Source organism: Pleurodeles waltl, chromosome 10 (assembly GCF_031143425.1).
Source record: "Pleurodeles waltl isolate 20211129_DDA chromosome 10, aPleWal1.hap1.20221129, whole genome shotgun sequence".
Taxonomy (NCBI): domain Eukaryota; kingdom Metazoa; phylum Chordata; class Amphibia; order Caudata; family Salamandridae; genus Pleurodeles; species Pleurodeles waltl.
The window spans coordinates 450887056-450909921 of record NC_090449.1 but is presented as its reverse complement, the minus strand read 5'-3'; the positions used below and the strand labels follow the sequence as shown (position 1 = coordinate 450909921).

The window sequence follows — 22866 nt, the reverse complement described above, 5'->3', positions numbered from 1 at the left end:
TGCTCCCAGTGGCCATTAGACAGTGTGTATCTGAAAAATAATCATATTTTATGTGGGGAAATTTACAGTGCAAGAAAGTGTTCCATATTTTGAACATTTTTGCAGAACATTTTTCTGCACTTTAAAGGTATCCCGTTTAAAAAATGTTTTTATGTTTATGTCTATGCCACAATTAGATACACAGGCTTTGTCAGCCAGGCACATACTTCCCATTCATATGCACACATGTTCATACATCCCCACAAGACCACTCTCTCACTGACACACATGGCAGCCCTATCATAGTGCCCCTAGTCAAAGTATTTTGTTCAAACAATAGTATCTGGCTCTGTGGACTTCAGGCTTATTGTCAGTGAAGCTGGGAATGGGGTTGTCTATTAACAGTGCACAAGTTATTTATCCTTTAGTATCTCACAATGATTTTCATAGATCAGGAGTAGCTCTCTCCACAGAAAGGTCTGGATGCACCTAGTGTAGGGATACTCGGGTCCAGACCGATTGAAATGAGCTCTTATTTTAAATATGGTAAAGAGTTATCACATAAACAAGAGCAGATCTGTGACTCCATGGGTTGCTGGCTTATGTGATGTGTATAATGTGTAATGTTATGGCTGTGGACGTTAGATATGTGCTTAGGTGAGATAACTGACAAATTACAGCTCCTCCTATTAGGCAAGTTTCAATTGTTACGACTAAAATAAAATAGTTGTTAAAATGCATACAGGTGTCACTAAGTGGAACACATTCAATGACTAGGACACGACTTATTAGGGATTCATGCATAACTATTGATCAATAAACTTAGGTTCGATGGCATCTGTCGCTGGAGATACACATGTTTTGCATAGCTCGCCATCTGGTGTTGGGCCGGAGTGTTACAAGTTGTTTTTCTTCGGGACCGAGTGACTCCTCCTTTTGTCTCCATTGCGCATGGGCGTCTACTCCATCTTCGATTGTTTTTTTTCCGCCATCGGGTTCGGACGTGTTCCTGTCGCTCCGAGTTTCGGAACGGAAAGTTAGCTATCTATCGGAAGATTACGTCGGTATTGTTGCGTTCAGGATCGGCTTAGATAGAATCGACACCGCATCGAAGTTTGGAGAGCTCCGGTGCCCTTCGGGGTAGCTTTCGATCCCCCGTCGGGGCCTGGTCGGCCCGACCGCGTGTCAGACAACGCAGATGGAACGGACTCCGTTTCGTTTCTGTCCCAAATGCAACAACAAATACCCGTATTCAGACCAACATTTGGTCTGTAACCTGTGCCTGTCGCCTGAGCACAGTGAAGAGACTTGCGAGGCCTGTCGTGCGTTCCGGTCCCGAAAAACACTCCGTGACCGTCGAGCCAGAAGACTTCAGATGGCGTCCACGCCGACAGCACACCGAGAGTTCGAGGAACAAGAGGAGGAAGAAGCCTTCTCGATCCACGAATCGGACTCCGAAGAATTCGACGATCAAAGAACTGTGAGTAAGACGTCGAAGGCAACACACAAGAAAAGTGACAAGGCCCAGGGGACGCCACTGCCACCAGGCCATGGCTCGACCCATAAATTCGGTGACTGACCGTCGGCACCGAAAAAGGCCGAAACAGTGCAGAGATCGTCCGACTCCGGTCGAGACACCGGCACGCAGCCTGCTCGGGACCGAGACAGTGCTGCTGAAAGGGATCGATGCCGAGATAGCGGTGCCGAAACGGCTCGACGCCGAGACAGTGGCACCGAGGAAGATTGACGCCGAGAGGTTTCGACTACAAAAAAGAAAAAAGTCACCTCGGAGCCGAAAAAGAGTACAGACAGGGTTTCGGTGCCAAAACGAGGCTCAACCGACCCAGTTACCGGTTCCTATTCAGAGGAGCAATCACTGTCCTCTCAGATGCGAAAGCATAGATTTGAGGAAGAGTTGCAATCCACCAAAGTGGACCATACGCAGAAACGTATTTTCATACAGGAAGGAACAGGGAAAATAAGCACCCTTCCCCCAATTAGAAGGAAAAGGAGACTGGAGTTTCAAACAGACCAAGCACCACAAACAAAAATGGTGAAAAATGTAACTCCGCCACCCTCTCCTCCACCTGTAACTAACGTTTCACCAGCACAAACTCCATCTCATTCCCCGGCTCACACCACCGCGCGAGCCAAGGTGACCAAGACCAGGACGCTTGGGACTTATACGACGCCCCAGTGTCGGACAACAGTCCAGAGGCGTATCCCACAAAGCCGTCACCACCAGAAGACAGCACGGCTTATTCACAAGTGGTGGCTAGAGCGGCAGAGTTCCACAACGTAAACCTCCACTCAGAACCAGTCGAGGATGACTTCTTATTCAACACCCTCTCCTCCACCCACAGCTCCTACCAAAGCTTGCCTATGCTCCCAGGAATGCTACGGCACGCAAAGGACATCTTCAAGGAGCCGGTCAAGAGTAGGGCAATAACACAAAGGGTGGAAAAGAAATATAAAGCGCCTCCCACAGACCCTGTTTTCATCACCTCACAGCTGCCACCAGATTCCGTCATAGTAGGAGCAGCTCGCAAGAGAGCCAACTCCCACACATCTGGGGATGCACCACCCCCAGATAAAGAGAGCCGCAAGTTCGATGCAGCTGGAAAGAGAGTCGCAGTACAGGCTGCAAACCAGTGGCGCATCGCTAACTCCCAAGCACTACTTGCGCGCTATGACAGAGCCCATTGGGACGAGATGCAACACCTCATTGAGCATCTACCCAAGGAAATGCAAAAGAGGGCGAAGCAGGTGGTTGAGGAAGGACAGAACATATCGAATAATCAGATACGCTCCTCTATGGACGCAGCGGACACAGCTGCGAGAACAATTAACACATCTGTGACTATAAGAAGGCACGCATGGCTACGAACGTCTGGTTTTAAACCAGAGATACAGCAGGCAGTGCTTAATATGCCATTCAATGAAAAAGAACTGTTCGGACCAGAGGTGGACACGGCAATTGAGAAACTGAAAAAGGACACTGACACTGCTAAAGCCATGGGCGCACTCTACTCCCCGCAGAGCAGAGGCACTTACAGCACCTTCCGCAAGACAACCTTTAGAGGGGGGTTTCGGGGTCAGGCCACACAAGCCAGCACCTCACAGACAACACCGTCCAGCTACCAGGGACAGTATCAGAGGGGAGGCTTTCGGGGCCAATACAGAGGACAATTCCCTAGGAATAGGGGAAGATTTCAAAGCCCCAAAACCCCTACAACCAAGCAGTGACTCACATGTCACTCATCCCCTCCACACACCACCAGTGGGGGGAAGAATAGGCCAGTATTACCAAGCATGGGAGGAAATAACTACAGACACTTGGGTCTTAGCAATTATCCAACATGGTTATTGCATAGAATTTCTACAAATCCCTCCAAACATACCACCAAAAACACCGAATTTATCAAAACAACATTCAGACCTTCTGGAAACAGAAGTTCAAGCATTATTGCAAAAGAACGCAATAGAACTAGTACCAGAAACACAAATAAACACAGGAGCTTATTCACTGTACTTCTTAATACCAAAAAAGGACAAAACACTGAGACCAATCCTAGACCTCAGAACACTAAACACCTACATCAAATCAGAACACTTTCACATGGTCACGCTACAAGAGGTGTTACCATTGTTAAAGCAACAAGAGTACATGACAACCTTAGATCTCAAAGACGTGTATTTCCACATACCAATACATCAGTCGCACAGGAAATACCTCAGGTTTGTATTCAAAGGACTACATTACCAATTCAAAGTATTGCCGTTTGGTTTAACAACCACGCCAAGAGTCTTTACAAAATGTCTAGCAGTAGTGGCTGCACACATCAGAAGGCAGCAAATACACGTATTCCCGTATCTAGACGACTGGCTAATCAAGACCAACTCACTGACAAGGTGCTCACACCACACAAATCAGGTCATACAAAATCTCCACAAACTCGGTTTCACCATCAACTATGCAAACTCACACATTCTGCCGTGCAAAGTACAACAATATCTAGGAGCCATAATAGACACAACAAAAGGATTAGCCACTCCAAGTCCACAGAGAATTCAAAATTTCAACAAAATCATACAACGCATGTACCCAACACAGAGAATACAAGCAAAAATGATATTACAACTCCTAGGCATGATGTCCTCATGCATAGCCATTGTCCCGAACGCAAGACTGCACATGAGGCCCTTACAACAGTGCCTAGCATTGCAATGGTCACAAGCACAGGGTCACCTTCTAGATCTGGTGTTGATAGACCGCCAAACATACCTCTCGCTTCTATGGTGGAACAGTATAAATTTAAACAAAGGGCGGCCTTTCCAAGACCCAGTGCCACAATACGTAATAACGACAGATGCTTCCATGACGGGGTGGGGAGCACACCTCGATCAACACAGCATACAAGGACAATGGGACGTACATCAAACAAAACTGCACATAAATCACCTGGAACTGCTAGCAGTTTTTCAAGCACTAAAAGTATTCCAACCAATCATAACTCACAAGTACATTCTTGTCAAAACAGACAACATGACAACAATGTATTATCTAAACAAACAGGGGGGGACACACTCACCGCAGCTGAGCCTCCTAGCACAAAAGATATGGCGCTGGGCAATTCACAACCACGTTCGCCTAATAGCACAGTTTATTCCAGGGATCCAAAATCAACTTGCAGACGATCTCTCTCGAGATCACCAACAAGTCCACGAATGGGAAATTCACTCCCAAATTCTAAACACTTACTTCAAACTTTGGGGAACACCTCAAATAGACTTATTTGCAACGAAGGAGAACGCAAAATGCCAAAACTTCGCATCCAGATACCCACACAGGCAGTCTCAAGGCAATGCCCTATGGATGAACTGGTCAGGGATATTTGCGTACGCTTTTCCCCCTCTCCCTCTCATTCCATATCTAGTAAACAAATTGAGTCAAAGCAAACTCAAACTCATACTGATAGCACCAACATGGGCAAGGCAACCTTGGTACACAACACTGCTAGACCTATCAGTAGTACCCCACGTCAAGTTGCCCAACAGGCCAGATAGGTTAACACAACACAAACAACAGATCAGGCATCCAAACCCAGCATTGCTGAATCTAGCAATCTGGCTCCTGAAATCCTAGAATTCGGACACTTAAACCTCACACAAGAATGTATGGAAGTCATAAAGCAAGCTAGAAGACCATCCACTAGACACTGTTATGCAAGCAAATGGAAAAGGTTTGTTTGCTACTGCCATCAGAATCAAATCCAACCATTACACGCATCTCCAAAGGATGTAGTGGGCTACTTACTACACTTACAAAAATCGAACCTGGCCTTCTCTTCCATTAAGATACACCTCTCAGCAATATCTGCATACCTGCAGATTACCCATTCAACTTCACTATTTAGGATACCTGTCATTAAAGCGTTTATGGAAGGCCTCAAAATAATTATACCACCACGGACACCACCCGTTCCTTCATGGAACCTTAACATCGTCTTAACAAGGCTCATGGGTCCACCCTTTGAACCTATGCATTCTTGCGAAATACAATTCCTAACCTGGAAAGTTGCATTTCTCATCGCCATCACATCTCTAAGAAGAGTAAGTGAGATTCAGGCGTTTACAATACAAGAACCTTTTATCCAACTACACAAAAATAAGGTAGTCCTAAGGACTAATCCTAAATTTTTACCGAAGGTTATTTCACCATTCCACCTAAATCAAACGGTGGAACTACCAGTATTGTTCCCACAGACAGATTCCGTAGCTGAGAGGGCACTGCATACATTAGATGTCAAAAGAGCATTAATGTACTACATTGACAGAAGAAAGAACATCAGGAAAACTAAACAGCTATTTATTGCATTCCAAAAACCTCATGCAGGAAACCCAATATCAAAACAAGGTATAGCCAGATGGATAGTTAAGTGCATCCAAATCTGCTACCTTAAAGCAAAACGACAGCTGCCCATTACACCAAGGGCACACTCAACCAGAAAGAAAGGTGCCACCATGGCCTTCCTAGGAAATATTCCAATGCACGAAATATGTAAGGCAGCCACATGGTCTACGCCTCACACATTCACCAAGCACTACTGTGTAGACGTGTTATCTGCACAACAAGCCACAGTAGGTCAAGCCGTGCTAAGAACCTTATTTCAAACCACTTCCACTCCTACAGGCTAAACCACCGCTTTTGGGGAGTTAACTGCTTACTAGTCTATGCAAAACATGTGTATCTCCAGCGACAGATGCCATCGAACTGAAAATGTCACTTACCCAGTGTACATCTGTTCGTGGCATCAGTCGCTGAAGATTCACATGTGCCCACCCGCCTCCCCGGGAGCCTGTAGCAGTTCGGAAGTTAGCTTAAGCTTTGTACATTTGTAAATATATTATTTAAACCTTAAATAGGTACATACTTAGTCACTCCATTGCATGGGCACTATTACTACAACACAACTCCTACCTCACCCTCTGCGGGGAAAACAATCGAAGATGGAGTCGACGCCCATGCGCAATGGAGACAAAAGGAGGAGTCACTCGGTCCCGTGACTCGAAAGACTTCTTCGAAGAAAAACAACTTGTAACACTCCGACCCAACACCAGATGGCGAGCTATGCAAAACATGTGAATCTTCAGCGACTGATGCCACGAACAGATGTACACTGGGTAAGTGACATTTTCATTATTTTCGTTACATTTGAAAACCTATGCATATGACTAATAGAGTTAGCATGATTGATGCCCACATTCTGCACCACGCCCCAGAAAGCCTAAAAAAGAATATACGCACAGGCAATAAGAGTCAAAGTGTAACTTTATAGTCACAGCTGAGCGCAGAGATAGGCCATTACGGACTTGCTTAAATGGAGAAGTTTGCATGAGGATTGTAAAAGTTGCACAACGATACACAGCCACTGAGAGTCATTTGTTCGGTGAAAGGATAGAAATTTAAAAACATTTATCTAATCATTAATTGGAATCAAACATTTGGCTATACATGGGCATTGACCTATGCAATCAGAAGGCGAAGCTTAGCAATAGTTTGTCATGTACATTTTTGACTGTCATTTCTCAAGCCATCGCGGTTATATTGAGAGTGGAGCAAGATCAACTACCAGCCAGCAGGCCTTTTTGCGTTCTGCAAGCTTCCTATAGTGTTACAAAATGGAACCGGAAACAAGATGGATTTTGCAGTCCTTCGTGCAACGTGAAATCTAAATGAAAGTTAGCTTTTCATCTTACTGAAGAAGTTGTGATGGATTGATGTCCTGCTATGAGGGAAGAACTGAAAGTGTTAGGGGATTAGTACATGATCTGCTCTATTGCCTTGGTGCTGTGTGTTCTAAGAACTTTAACATTGCTCAGAAAGTAAATTGACAAAATGTTTTGCTAGAGTGCATATTGAAAAAAGGATTTCTTAAACCTTTTTTAACCTAATTGTTACATTTCCCCAGTGTATTTTTATAACAATCTTTATTCATTTTATCATTATATCAGTCACCACTAATTATAATAACATCTTTACGCTAAGACACATCACAAGTTGTGATATACCCATATCATTAGAATCCCACAGAGAAAACTGAGGAAACGACCTTAAAAGTTAGAAGAATATCGTTAGATTATTCCTCCAGGAAGTCGAGTGTTATACCTGAAATTGCAAAAAGGATCTAATGAAAACTTCACACACATCCCACATACAACAGTGCACACCAATGAGGTTCAACAAGAAGCATAGTTACCAGTCAGAAGATTACACTGCTTTACGTCTTTGGAGAGCTTAAGTATGGCGCAGCTGCTTCCGTCTGTACAAAACACTTTCTCAACCACCGCAGTTTTCACTAGAAACAACATACCCGCCTCGAGTCCCATGATGACAGTTCTTCCTATGTTTTTGCATGTTGCATCAGTGTGGTGGCAGGGCTTACGTCATGGAAGGACATCAGTTGGTCATAACGCATTACACAATTCTTCTTGATACCACACTTTAAGAATCTGTCTTGCTGACACTTTTCAAACACAGTAATGAACACTGTAATCCCTCAATCACTATCTTGCTCTTGTTTCTTTTGGGCAACAGATGTAAAGGTTCACCACGGTATTCTCTGAATCTGGAGAGGTCTCCAACGATGAACTCAAAATGCCTAATTGCACCCTTTTTATCTGACTCATCTTTTTAAGAAGCAAACAGTGGGTGTATGTTAAAGTTTTCTAAACGTTAAAGTCTAGCCTTGAAATTCACTTTGGAGGTAACAGCAAACTGCTTAGAATGAGCTTGGGACTTAATAGACATTTCTTGTGTGTCAGCAAAAGCCTCCACTTTACAGCTTCTCACAGTCAGTGACTACAGTACCCACTCAACTTTTGCAAACCTTATTTGACATAGTCATCAATCTACTCTCCATCAGTGTTACCGTAGTTTTTCTTATATTCACTCTTTTTGTGAAGGCCATTATCTCTTCCCTTTAGAGAGAACCGTTGCATCCCTCCCCGTTCTTTTCCAGTTCCAAATCACCTCATTCTGATCATGCTTAAAGCAGGAAAAATCCTCTCACTGCACTGAAGCCTTCCTTTTTCTTAACAGACCTCTATACATCTCCAGAAAGGAAAGATTTGTGGTACCATCTCTACCCGGTAGTTATGTTCTGTAGTATCACAGTGCCCTCTATCGATTTCCCCTGGGGCCACGTCAGCCATGAATCCATTGTCTCCTTGTTCCCCTTCTGCTGGTAGACGAATGACCAATCAACACCCAGCTAGAACAGGAGAACTCCTGTAAAGGCCCATCTTCAGTAGCTGCCGTGTAGGATCAGGCACTGGAGCACCTTCCTTTCAGACTTCACCCTGCTAGACAAAGTGGCACCAGGATGATCCCTCAACTCCACCAGCGCTCCTCTATTTACACCAAGACAGATGCAAAGCCATCTTGGGGGTAAATAGCTGGGTTGAGGCTGTTTCACCAGCCAGTACCTCGAAGCAGCACAAATCACTAAAAATCAAGCTGTCTCAGCAGGGTCTTCGTTTCATAAACTCAATATTTCTCGCAAACCTTTCCGTGTCTCCCGTTCATCAGGGATGAAGACAGCCACATCACTAATCTCAGAGAGAAATGCCACCTCCACAGCTTCCCTGGTCTCTCACAACACCACCCTTACTGCTTCATCTTTATTTACATTTGACATTTATGTCAAAATGATTTATAAGCATGTTTTATTGAATAATAGATTTTTTTTTTTTTTTCCTACATTACCTTTACTAAAATGAGTGCGAACGTTCAACATCTCATCATTTGCTGCCTCTCGAATAAAACCTACATTGTTTCCTTCAGTGTTGTATTTGTAGTGGAGTTACAGAAGCTGTTTTTAACTCTTTATGTTTTGGAATCATTTATAGTGGTAGGTAATTGGTATTTTAATGTGTTTCGATATCACCTGGTGTAATGGAAATTCTAAACTTTTCTTATAGAAATTATAACTGGTTTGCCAAAGTACTGAATAAATAGCGCAGCCTTTATATTAGTTTGTTTGTCTTGCATTGTGATGGAGTGGCGGTAAATATCGTGCCATCACTTCTCCAGCTGTGTACAGAGCTGGTGGATCACCAGTAGCTGTTCTTGGTGTTTTTGTTGGTAATGAGTGAAGAACCCAGTGCAATTGCTAGGTATGGTTGTAAATCACTCTGTGCGCAAATTTTTGGAAAGTCATCTTGCAAAATACATTGCTTGCAATGTATGTGGTGATATGATTAAGTGTAGTAACATGCCTCAATACTATATAGGCACAGCAACTATACTACAACACATGGCCGTGTATGCTACGTACGTACTGTAGGATAACATTTCTGCACAAGTGTCAGACATTTACATACTAATAAAGGTGGTCAGATTGATTACCATCAGCCATACGTAATGTGGAGGAAGAGGGCTGTGCTAAACATTCCACTTCTGAGAGTTTCTTAATACAGATTCTTTGGAGGAAGAGGGCTGTGCTAAACATTCCACTTCTGAGAGTTTCTTAATACAGATTCTTTAATGTTTGAATCCCGCCAGGTGCCAGACTGGATCATTTATTATTATTTTATTTTTTTGCAATAGTTCACACATGGTGACAAGTGGTGGCTTGGAACTCTATAGTGGCTCCTTTCCACCTCTGGAAGTGATGACACGGAACAGCATATATTGCCACTCCTGGATGCTTACTTCAGCACCCCTATTTGTGCACCCTTTTGCCCAGGGTATAAGCTCTGCTCCCAACCCTTTCAGAGTTTTTGCTGATTTCACTTAAAATTTCTTTTGATAGTGTGCAGAGATGTCTTCCCCTAAAACTACAGGGTATAAGACTTGAATACCTTGGCTAATCCTCCCAGATGCACCCGAAGGACACCAGGAAGCTTGAGACCAAGTTCTACAATGCCAGACATAGAAAGCAGATAAAGTCCCATTTGAGGTCTCGAGCTAGTTCCAAGTCCCAGTCGCTTTCCTTGGGTAAGTCAATGTTAAAGTTGAAGGACAAGTCTTGATGGAACCATTAAGAAGGCTAAGCGGGCTTGACTCCCCCCCACCTTTCCCAGTCTAGGGAGAAATAGAACAGTCAGCTCTCGAAAGCTCATACTCTGGGGACAGCCTCTGATTGGGACCTGATTCCAGCATTGGAGCCATAGCACATTGAATTTCGACTCCGCAGCAGATTGAGAACTTTAAGTAGATGATATTCCTGTTGGTTTGAACGGCTCTAAGACCTTTTGGTGCACCTTAGGGCCCCTGGAACCCATCTGGGCCTCCAGTGTGACTGTTACTCTTTAGTCTAAACTTGCTCTCTCCCAGTGCCAGGCAGCGCCTTCACACTTTTGCCACAGGACCCCCCTGGTAGTGCCTAGCTCAGCATCGGTTCTGCAGTTCCGCAGTCCGCCCAGTTCTGATGTTGAACCAAAAGCCATCTTAGTCAGATCTTGACCTATGTCGCACTGTGAGTTAACTAATGCGCCTCTAGGAACATAGGATTCCTCCACTGTTACCTTGCCTTAGTGCAGGTATTGTTGGCTTTATTTTTAAGTTATTTCTCCGATGCAGTTCAGATACTCAAACAGGTTTCCCACAGTGAAGATGATCGTGAGGAAGTGAACAATTTACTCCCCCCTTATTAGGCTGACGTTGGCCTCTGTCCCATCCTCCAGAAGAATAGAAATTCGGGATTCTCCATTGGTCAACCCTACTGAGGAGGGAGTGTCTTTCTGTGGTGGTTGTTTGCAGGGCTGCAGAAGTTCTGGATTTATATTTGTTTGTCCATGATGGAAACCAAGGCAAAAGTACTTGCTGAAACTTTACAACTTAGGCACTGACTGACGCTGTTAGGACTACCTGGTTCAAATCGTGTGCAGCACCACTGGTGAGCCCCAGAATTGCTTGACGCCACAGGCCTGCTCCTTGAAAACCATCCTTCCTAGAACAGCATCCCACTTAAGAGAATCTGGTCATTCAGGTTTTGATGTGCAAGATGAACCCTAATGCTATCCCTACTGTTTCTGCTGATAGAGAATCCAAGAAGATAGACACTCTATGCAAAAGAGTTCTTTCTTCCAGTTTGGCTGTACGTTCTTTGAACTTTGTTGCCTCTTGGGCTGTTATGCCCACACACTTTGGGACCGGCGAACAAGATCTTACCTCCTCTTTCCAGATAATTCTCAGGCTTCATTTTACTCGGGCTGTTGGATATGGCCAGGATGTGTCCAGATATATCCTTAAAACAGAACAGAGCACTATGGTCTGTGTCAGTTGTGCGTTGGGCAATAGCATCATTTTGACAGAGCCAGGCTCTTAGGAGAAAATGGTGATTTGGCGCTGGAGCACTTTGTCTAGCCAGGGTTTGACATGCTCCCTGGGATGATTTTCGCCAGCTCGCCAGTCCCACCAACAGTAATGGAGTTTCCAGGAGCACTCCAGTGACCTTGCCAAATGACAAGGCAGTCCTACCAGCCTACCCAGCGGCCTGTCTGTCTTTTCAAGGTCTCCATAAAGATAGATGGTGGCAGAATTCAGGCCATCCACAGATACAGCACTCCACATCTACCTCTTCACTTGTGGCGGCCGCAGCCAAGCTGCATTAGATTGCCCTACACTGGCCATATGACACTAGTATGAGTGAGAAGCCGATTTTACCTGCTTCTCTGGTGTCCAGTAACTTCAGAACAGTGTGTCCTTCAATTGTTCAATTTAGTTATACCCTTCCTGTTTATTCTGCCTACTAACATGTTGTCCCAGTTTGAGATCAGAAGTTGATGGTGCATGCTGCCATCCTAGCTAGAGAAGTTCTGATATTGCTTACTAAGCATGTGATCGAATAGATGCCCCTGTAGGAGCACAGGATGCAACTCCTGTTATTTCCTGGTCCCAGGTGCCACATTCTGCATTAGGTAAAATTCAGAGATGTCACAAACATCCACTTGAGCAGGAGTCGGTGGCACTGGGTAGTGCTGTGTAGCATGAGGCATTTATATGGTTCACACCTCCATTTAGTCACATCAGAGACAATTGTCTACAAACAGTTCATAAATACGTGTGCAATAGATTAGTTAATGCAACTGTACGGTTGGGGAACAAGGATCCTTCTTAAGGCCTTCAATCATTCCACCAGGGCTAGGGCTGTGCTTAAAGCTCTGACTGGAGGTGTCCCGGTGTTGGACATTAGCTAAGCATCTACATAGGCATCATTCCTTGCCATCACCAGACACTATTTTGATTGAGTCTCAGGTCCACAGAGAGGATGATATTCATCCACCCGGTCCTGCATGACTCGTGTGTAAAGTCCACTCCTTAGGTCGACCACCTTTATAAGAGTATTTCTTTGGTGTTGCTTCAAAAGCTGAGGAGTCTGTGGTTAGCAGGGTCCAGTTACATACCTTCAGTGATCCTCTTTCTGGTGGAAACTGTCTCATTGCTGATTTCTCACCACCCATCTGCCACCCCATTCTGTGGAGTGGGCTTCTAGTACATCCTAAGGTTTGAAACTACAAATTGCACATTGTCTACTTCCCAATTTGTCAGTTGCTCCCTATCTGAGGATGTGGAAGTAATGGATTAATAGAGCTTTATCTAAGGTAAGTAAATTGTTCTTTTGTTGCAAGAGCACAGGGAGGAGAGTCATATTCTTTGACCAACACCAACTGTGCAGATGACGCAAGTGTCTGTCGAGCTAGGCTCTGCTCGGGTGCTGAAGATGAAGATTAGGGGGGAAATATTATTTTCAACCATGGTTTCTTATGTCCAATGAGTGGTAACACTGTGAAGGAGATATGTTTTTTAATCTCTCTTTGCAGTACTGCTTTTATTCTGATCCGCTTGCACTCAGTGGTTTTTTTTACCACAAAACTGATTTAAAAAATGTTGTTTGGCCAAGATGGCGGCGTGAGCGGACGCGTTGGTCCGAGCTCTGCCGCCTGGGCCCTGAAATCGCCTTGCGACCACAGAGCTTGCCGGCCCGTGGTGCCCCGCCGTGACGCCTGGTGCGGTGGGGCATCGAGGGCTCCGAGAGAGCCAGAGGCGCTTGAGGCCGGGACTGCAGTGTGTGCGGAGCCGCGTGCCCCTGATCAGCGCCTGTTGCCGGTGGGCGCGGAGGGTCGCGGTTTGTGCCGCGTGGTGGGCCTTGGGCCCGGCGGCCTGCTGGCTGGGCACGGCGGCGCCCTTGGATGGGGCTGCGCCTTCACGGTGATGAGCCGGATGCCGGGGCCTTGGAGACGACTGTGCCCGCTGTGCTTGGCCCTTTAGAGAGGAGCCCCAGAGAGGACGGCGAGTGGACTGGAGCGCTCTGGAGCCGCCTGACGCTGGTGCGGAGGAGCCTGTGGTGACGCAGTGGGTCTGGGCCTCTGATCGGCGGTGCGAGCGGCCCGCGGTGGCCTTACTTAAAGCGGAGGCGATCGGTGTTGTGGAGGAGGCCCACGGACTGCCCTGCAGTGGAAGGCTGCCAGCTGCTGGTGGGGGTGTGAGGCCAGGAAGACGCGGCCTACGGTGACGACGCGAAGAGGCCCGATGGAGCTACTTGAACACTCGCAGTAAGAGGGCAGAGGTGATGGCGGCCTCCAAGCCCAAGCGGGACCGGACGGTAAGAGATATGCTGACCGGGGGGCACCAAGTGCCGGGAGGGGCCCCTGAGGAGCCGCCGACTGCGAGGTCTCCTGAGGCAAAGAGGGAGTTGGCAGAGGACGAGGGAGCCCCAGTCACCAAGGGCTTTCTTACCTCCTTGTTCGAATTGCTCCGGAGCGACCTACAGGAACTCTGCAAAGACCTATCTCAAGAGGTGAAGAAGTTGCTGGTTGAGCTTAAATCCCTGGGTGAGCTGATAGAACAGGTTGAGGATGGTGAAACTGCCCGCGGCGAGCAGGTGGCGGATCTGCAACAGGAGGTTATACGCGTGCGGGAGCAGCAGGATCTCCTTCAGATGACGGTTGAGGACCTGGAGAATCGGTCACGCAGACATAATATCCGCATTAGAGGAGTGCCGATCGGGGCTGAGAAGGAGGACATTGGAGACTTTGTGGTGGCGCTGTTCCGCTCGGTCCTTGACCTAGAGGAGTCCCGGGAGATCACTTTGGATAGAGTCCATCGTGTGGGCCGCTCTGGTGGAGTCGGGGACCTCCCGCCCGATATTCTGGCATGTATCCACAATTTTGGGCTGAAAGAAAGCATATTGCAAAGGGCACGCAATCCTCCGCAGGTCCATTTTAGAGGACATCAGCTCCAACTATACCAGGACCTTTCGGTTCGGACTTTGCAAAGGCAGCGTGAGCTTAAACCTATCACAGAGAATTTGCGTGCGCATGCTTAGTCCTACTCGTGGGGTCACCTGTTCCGCCTTGTTTTCCGCTGGGAGGATCAGCTTCGCCAGGTGAAGTCAATATCGGAGGCAAACCAGATATTGGGCTTGGAGGAGGATATCCAGGATCCGGGTTCGAAGCTGGGCCCGGTCGGCGGGGATCATCCGTGCTGCCGGAGGAAGGAGAGAAGAAGGAAACAGCAGCGCCCTACTACGTTGGAGCAGATCTCGGAACGCCAATTGGCAGTGAGCAGCGTGGCAGCTGGGACAAGTGCCTAAATGAGGAGCTGCGTAGGGCCGCTGGACAGCTAGGGGTCGCCTATTGCAGGCCTACAGCCTTCTGAGAGGGGCCTGGGCGGCGGAGTCGATGGACTTGGTGGACGAATTTGTGTGGTTCTACGGCCCTGTTGAGACTTTTTCCTCTTAGGGATGTGTGAGAGGACTCTTCTGTTATGAGCACCTGTTGTGCGTTATGGTTATATGTTGGAATGCTTCCCTGCGAGTCTGGTCACTAGTGATCATGGCGGTTTGGCCATATGAGTTGGAGCGTCTGAGATGCTGCTCTGGATCTTGGTCCCTTTGTGGAACTCCCTCCCCCCCCCCCTTAAGCAATTTTCTCTCTGTGATGTATGACAGTTAAGTGTCTAAGTTTGAATGTCCGTGGGCTTAATAATCCTACCAAGCGGTTAGCGATTATGTTGGGTCTAGAGAAATCTGGGAGTCATATCTGTTTATTACAAGAGACACTCTTATTGCATAAAGACACATTTTGCATGCGTTCAAGGTGGTTTCCTAGACAATTTTGGTCTTCAGCAACTACGAAGCATGTGGGGGTGGCGATACTGCTTTCGAGGACCTTTGCTGGGGAGATAGTGGGGAAGATACACGAAGTACAAGGCAGGTTTCTGGCTATTAGAATAAGACTTGGGGCCTTCTCCTTCACTATTGCTTCCCTTTATGCTCCGAATGCCCAGCAGGAGGCTTTCCTAAGACTGGCGGTTTCCCCAATACTTAGCTCGCCAGATAGTGCCATTTTGGTAGGAGGAGATTTTAATTTGGTGATGCATAATGAGCTCGACTGCTCAGGTCAACGCTTTGGGCAGGCGGGGGCATTATCGGAGGCGGGGCTGGTTGAATGTGAGTTGGAGGATGTGTGGAGAAAGTTGCATCCCAAGGTCCGGGATTACTCCTTCTACTCGGCAGCAACCAAGCTCGATCTTTTTCTGGCCTCGCAGGAATTCATGTCCCGGGTCAGGGAGGCCACGATTGAACCCAGAGCCTTGACTGATCAAAGCTTCAATTACTGTAGAGGTTACCGTGGGGGTGGGCCGGGTGGGTACTCCGAGCTGGCGCTTTAGGGATTCTTTGCTCCAGAGTGAGACAGTGGTGGTGTCGCTCCGGTGCGCGATCACGGACTACCTTAGCTTTAATGGCGATGGCAGTACTTCTTTGGAGACGGTGTGGGAGGCTCTGAAGGCAGTAGTGCGGGGCGAGGTGATGGCACTGTCCGCGAGTGATAATAAGGCAAGGAGGGAGATAAGGGAGGAGTTGGAGCAGAGGGTGGCTGTACTGGAGCGTTCCCAAAAATCTACTGGCGGGAATTAGAGAAGGTGAGGCAACAGCTGAAGCGGCTAGATTGGCATAGAGCGGAGTATGCGGTAGTGCGACTTAAGCATAAATTCTACATTGGGAGCAATAAGTGCGGAAAGATCTTGACGCACCGGTTGCAAGCGCAGCGTCAGCGATAAAACTGATCCATTCCCCTTCTGGAACAGAGGCGCGTGCAAGTGATCAGATTGCAGAGGCATTTGCGGAGTTCTACCGGGGGTTATACGCGGCCAATGAGCGGGACGACGCGGCCCTGGATTCATTTTTAGAGGGCATAGCAATCACGCCTCTTGGTGAGAAGGAGGCGTCGCTGCTGGACCAACCGATGAGGACGGAAGAGGTTATATCGGCAATTTCTCGACTAAAGGTTGGGAAGTCCCCTGGCCCTTATGGGTTTACGGCTCTATTCTATAAGACTTTCTGTGTGGAACTCGCCCCGCTTTTGGTGCGGCTTTTCAACTTTTTCGGACGTCGGGAGCCCTGGCGCCTAGTATGTTGGACGCTACGATTACAGTTATACATAAGCCGGGCAAGGGCCCGGAGGAGTGTGCTTCATATAGGCCGATCTCGCTCTTGAATTTAGATGCCAAGCTATTCACTGGCATTCTTGCTTACCGCCTTAATCTTTATATGCCGGGTGTTATTGATCCGGATCAGTCAGGTTTTATACCAAACCGACAATGTAGCGATAACACGAAGCGGCTCCTGCACTTGTTAGATAAAATTGACCGATCCTGTAGGGAAGCGCTCTTCCTCTCTATTGATGCCGAAAAAGCATTCAATAGGGTTCATTGGCCATATCTCTTTAGGGTACTGGAGCGATTCGGACTGGGCCCCGGTTTTAGGTCTTGGATCCGATGCGTCTATCAGTCACCCAGGGCGGCAGTTCGAGTTAATGGTGTGCTTTCCCTGCCGTTCCCGGTTAGGCGTGGGACTAGACAGGGATGCCCGCTTTCTCCCCTCTTGTTTGCGCTATATATGGAACCCCTCGCGCAGCGGTTGCGGGACAGCCCCTTGGTTTCCGGTGTGAAATTTGGCGGAGACCACCATCTCATTACCCTGGATGGAGATGATGTGATCCTTACCCTTGCGGAGCCCGCGACTTCGCTGCCGGCGCTTATGGAGATAATAGCCGAGTTCGAACAGGTCTCAGGATTTCGGGTTAATATGCAGAAGTCTCAGGTTCTTAGTTTGGCTGTAAGCTCGGATCATGAGGCAGACTTGAGAGCTAGATACCCCTTTCTTTGGTCGTCCTCGCGCCTTTCCAATCTAGGGGTTGAGTTAGCGACCTCTGCTGCAAAGACGGCGAGCTTGAGTTATACGAAGTTAGTTCGTGAAGTACAGCGGGACTTGGAGTCGTGGGGGAGACATAAACTGTCTTGGCTGGGCAGGGTGGCGGCAGTGAAGATGACAATCTTGCCGCGTATACTCTATGTGTTTCAGGCGCTTCCGCTGACCCCACCTCCGCGGACGATAGCCACTATTCAATCAGCGATTCTGAGATTTTTATAGGCGGGTCGCCGGCGCGTCTCCCGCAACGGGTTTTATATCGCCCTCAGAGTGGGGGAGGGCTGGCGATCCCTTGTCTTCTGCAATATTTTCAGGCGACGCAGCTGCGCTTTCTTTTGGAGTGGAATCGCCCACTCACTGAGAAACATTGGTGCTTTATGGATCAGGCGGTGGCAGGCTCTCATATATGGAAGGAGCCTTGGCTTCGACGTTGGCACAGGGCAGGTGGACTTTATTCTTCCCCAATCACGGGAGCAACGTTACGCATATGGGACACGGTGGCCTGCTGATCGGGGCTGGCGTCTTTTTCATCTCCGATGACCCCCATAGGCGCGAACCCTGACTTCGAGCCTGGGCTCTGTCTGGAAGGCCTGAGACGCTGGTACGAGGGGGGTTGCAAGATGGTGGGAAGCCTCTTTGATGATCAAGGGGTGTTGTCTTTTGATCAGATGAGGGAGGCATACGGCTTGACTGAGGCGGATAGGCTGATGTATTATCAGATACGGCACTGGGCTCTGCTGCCGGCTAACAGAGCAATAATAGATAGGCCTCTTACGCCATTCGAGAAATGGCTGTTGCTAAAGAAGGATGATAAAAGAGTCATTTCAGAACTTTATCGCGACTGCAGGGGGAGAAGCGCCCGCCTAAGTCTAGGGGCCAGTTGAGATGGGAGAGGGAGCTGGAGAGGGAATTCTCGGATGAGGAGTGGGACAGTATATTCTACAGAATACATCACACAGGCTATAATGCAGCAGGGACGGAGACATCATATAAAGTGGCCTCCTACTGGTATTACACTCCGGCACAAATACACGCATGGGACCCTGTTAAATCTGGCCTCTGCTGGAGGGGGTGTGGAGGCACGGGCACACTTGTGCATTTACTTTGGAATTGTCCCAAGCTCCATCGTTATTGGGAGAGCATTCTAGATTATACTGACATAGCGTTCCATACTAAGATTACCAGATTCCCATCTTACATCTGGCTGGGGCTGCCCAATCCCCTTACTTTTCCCTTGAGATCGTTAAAAGGGAGACAGATGGCCCTGGCACTTAACGCAGCGTTGCAGCAGATTCTAACTGAGTGGGGTACAGATAGGGTTCCGATGCGTATCGCGTGGCTTCAGAAGCTCTGGTTTATTCTTGCCATGGAGAAACTCACCCTGGCCTCTCAGCAGCGGGTGGGAGACTTGGGTGTATTATGGAAGCCATTCCTCCAGATTCTATCTGCAGAATTTACAGAGTTCACATGTCCGGCTTATTTGAGAGTTTTGAGGCTGACCTGAACTTTGATCAGAGTGCTGTGTGGAGAGATATTTGGGGGGTGGGGGGGGGGGCAGCGATTGGGTGGGGGGGAGGGGTAGAGGAGTGGAGAGACAGGACGACGACATGGACTCTGGAGGGGGAGCATTGTTGGTGTGTTTTTACTTATATGTTTGCTTAGTTTCTCATATACGGGACTCGCAGTTTGAAAGACTATGGGGCGTTCCCCGCCTACTCACTGGATCGCAAAGAGGAGGCTAGTGACGAGGTTCCTTTGAGCAAGGTTTAGCGATTGACTAGAGGGACTCCTGTCTGTAGATCTGGAGCTTTTGCTGCGGGGATACATATCATCTACTGTACTGCGATGTGCTGTACTTTGTATTTTGTATGTTTATATGTTCAAAACAATAAATAGATTTGATCCATAAAAATGTTGTTTATCTAGAGGTAATTAACTTCAGCTTTTGTTCATGTCTTTTGTTTACTTGTTGTCCATTTTTCACAGACATGTGAAAAGATGTGGTGTGTGTGTGGGGAAGGCGGTTGTATTAAGGTTTGTGTCTTTTGCGTGCTGTGTGTCTGTGTATATGTGCCTGTTTCTTTCTATTTTGTGAATTGTTTGTGAACAGTGACAATGGTGCCTTGTTCTTTGAAATTAAATCTGCATATCTTCCACTCTGTTTTATGTGCATATTTCCATTCAGTGAAATATTTGCTTACAACGAATATGTAAGCAGCATTTAATACACTTAGCTGTGTCTGTTAATGTTCTCCCATGGCATGGCATTTAAACATGCAAACTTTTTATGTTTGCCTCTTTTATATGTGCTTTGTCGAATGAGTCATGCCACAATTGCAAATAATGAGGCAGTTTTTGGCAAATTTAAATTTCATATGTTTGACAGTGGTGTTGTGTGTGAGAGATACGTATTGACAAGTGAGGCTGTGTTTTGTCTATTTTGTGTGTGTGTGTGTGTGTGTGTACGTATATCTCAGTTCTGTTGAGAGACAGCAGGCACACACTTCCATAGGATTACTGTAGTGTAGTGCATGTGAGGGGATTTGCATTGATGGTCGGGTGTTTTTTACTCGTGTGTTTCTGATTTTGTGTGTTTTTCTGTATAATGAACTGTTTTCTAATGGTGAATGTGGTGCCAAGTACTTTGTTGCAAATATAATCTGCATAGTATCACTTTGTTTATTCATTTTCCACCAGCTGTTCTTCATCAGTTGTTTCAGTGGTGCAAAATTATATTGGTGTGTATGCAGGGAGGGGAGGATTTGTATTGTTGGTGGAGTCTGTTGTGTCAAATGCGTGTATTTTTTCCATTCAGTGCTCGCATGTACAATGGTGCACAATCTTTGTGCTGATTAAATTCTTTATGTTCCTGTGTGGTATTATGCACGTGAGGACATTTGGCAGACGCGGTGAGCTGTAGGTTGCATCTATTTAGTGTGTCTCTTTATGCAGGGTTGTCAAACAACACAAATGTTGCCAAGTACCTAGTTTAACTTTTAAACTGTGCATGATACACTCTGTTGTGTCTGTTCATAATCCACCAAGGTGCGGCATTTATCCAATTCGATTTAGTTTTGTACATTGTGTATCAGTTGTCTGCTTTCACTATTGTTCACCAGTGTTTCCAGTAATGTGAATTACCCTTTTTGGAAGATACAAATCCACATATCCGATTCATGACTTACATTTGTTAGGTGACTTGCGGGTTGGACCTACCAAGGTGTGTGCTTTGACAACGCTGAAACCGGGGTTAAGTAACTATTGTTTGTGTTCTAAATGTTCTGTTTTAATTTGAGTAATTTACGGACTTCAACTCTTATTTTAATACTTGTTAAGAGCCAAACTCCTGCACCATTCAAATAATGTCTTGTGTTTCTACAGTAGGCAGTAGGGGAGTTGAGGGGTATGTTGTTTGCCAGACGTTTTTTACTGCCCAGCTGTTTGGTGGCTTTGTGACTACAGTGGTTGTTCCTCACACTTTGTCTTATTAGCTGTTATTGCTCAGTGTTTGGCACATGCCTATCTTTCTGTTCACTATTCACTCTCTGTTTATTCTGTATTTCTCTCTCCTTTTACCTCTTGTGCCACAGTTAGTTGCTTGCTTAAGCTGTTTGTTGAGTTTTCTGAAATGACCATGCTCCCATTTCATTTTATTTGTATTGTTACAGTTCTAATCTCTATCTTGTAGGTCATTGATGTGTCTGCTTTACGGAGGCTTAAATCTCTACATACTCTTCACATTGACAACACCTGCATTTCGGAGGATTCCTTACAGGCTTTCATATCTCATCCAGCAATCTCCACACTCACCCTGAGCGGAGTACAGTCTGTTGATGGAAACAGAATGCTTCAGCTGATCTCGGGTAGGAATCCTGTGTGAGGAGAGTTTGTGAGTGGAAGGTAGCTTGATCTGACCTGTGTGTGAGGAAGTGAAGTCAGCACAGTACCAGATAGGTGAATTTTCATCTTTTTTTGGCTGTCTTAGACATGAAATATATAGGTTCTTATTGACTTAGGAGCTTGTTGATACAAAAAATGCCATGAATTAGGCCTTCTTCAAAGAAGTTACAAGTGCCTCATTGGCCTATTTTATGTTTTTAGAAGGGGAACTGAATTAAAAAACATGGTTTCTTAATGTGTTTATTTAAGGCTATTGTAGCACTTTATGGTAACTAAAGGGTCTTGATGCTTGATTAGGAGCAGACACTAATATCGTAAGCATGACCCAATATTAGTTTAAAGCTCAAAGTACTAGGTTTTAAGATTTATTTTCTGAAATCTGCATTTCTGATGGCTACTTTTACCCACAGATTTCTCACCTTAGAATCTCCTCCAGGTGTCAGACTGCATCTGGACATTTTTGAAGCACTGCTTTCACGTACCACTAGGTGGCATTGTGCAGCTCCACAACACACCAGGAGTGATGGAGCAGAGCTGCATGTAAGCTCACCCCTGTACACTCATGTCACTTCCTTTCTTTCTGCGTCTTCGGACATGGACCTGGAGTCTCGCTCTCGAATCTGTTGGTTTTCTGATGAGTTCCAAACTTTTTCACAGTATGCTAGGGAACGATGTGCCCACAAAAACCAACTGCCATTCAAGCCATACCATGGCTGCAGGAAGCAGATGGATGTGTCTTTGCTATCTGTGCTTGGGCCACAGTTCCAAGTCTTTTGCTGTCATGCACCCAAAGGCAATTTGAGACTGAAAGTTGAATGTCACAGAACACAAGAAGTTGCGACCTTCAAGTAGATCCCACTCAAATTCGCAGGCACAGACTTTGTCTCGGTCTTGGAGCTATTGTTGTGACTATTCTACTTCCTGCTTGAAGTCCTCCGATAAGTTAAATTCCAAGTTCAAACGCAAGCATAAAAATGAGAACTGGAACTCTATCCTATCCCACCACTCCAACTCCAATTATAAGGCACCTGTACATTAAGATGTCAGTTGCACTTTGAGGTCACCGTCATCAACCTGATTCCTCATCTGGCCCCTAGTACCTTGAATTTCCCAGGCCATCATCTATCACACAGAAGATCAAGGCCTTCAAAGAAGCCATGCTGCATATCTTCAATGTACTTCAAGCTCAATCTGGCATGTCTTTGCGCCCCACTGAACTGTAGGGGCTTCCAGTCGGCGGACGCATCCCCACCTAGCTCACTCTGTC

The 22866-nt window shown here is 46.6% G+C and overlaps 1 protein-coding gene across 8 annotated transcripts in view; it reads left to right on the top strand.

Annotated features, from left to right (window-relative positions):
* Window positions 1-22866, top strand: part of LOC138261611 (uncharacterized) — a 909500-nt gene that overhangs the window by 568760 nt on the left and 317874 nt on the right. For all 8 annotated transcript variants that reach the window (XM_069210725.1, XM_069210726.1, XM_069210728.1 and 5 more), the window contains exon 11: window positions 21388-21562. In XM_069210725.1, the coding sequence (XP_069066826.1) occupies window positions 21388-21562 (175 nt within the window). The remainder of the gene's footprint in view (window positions 1-21387; window positions 21563-22866) is intronic.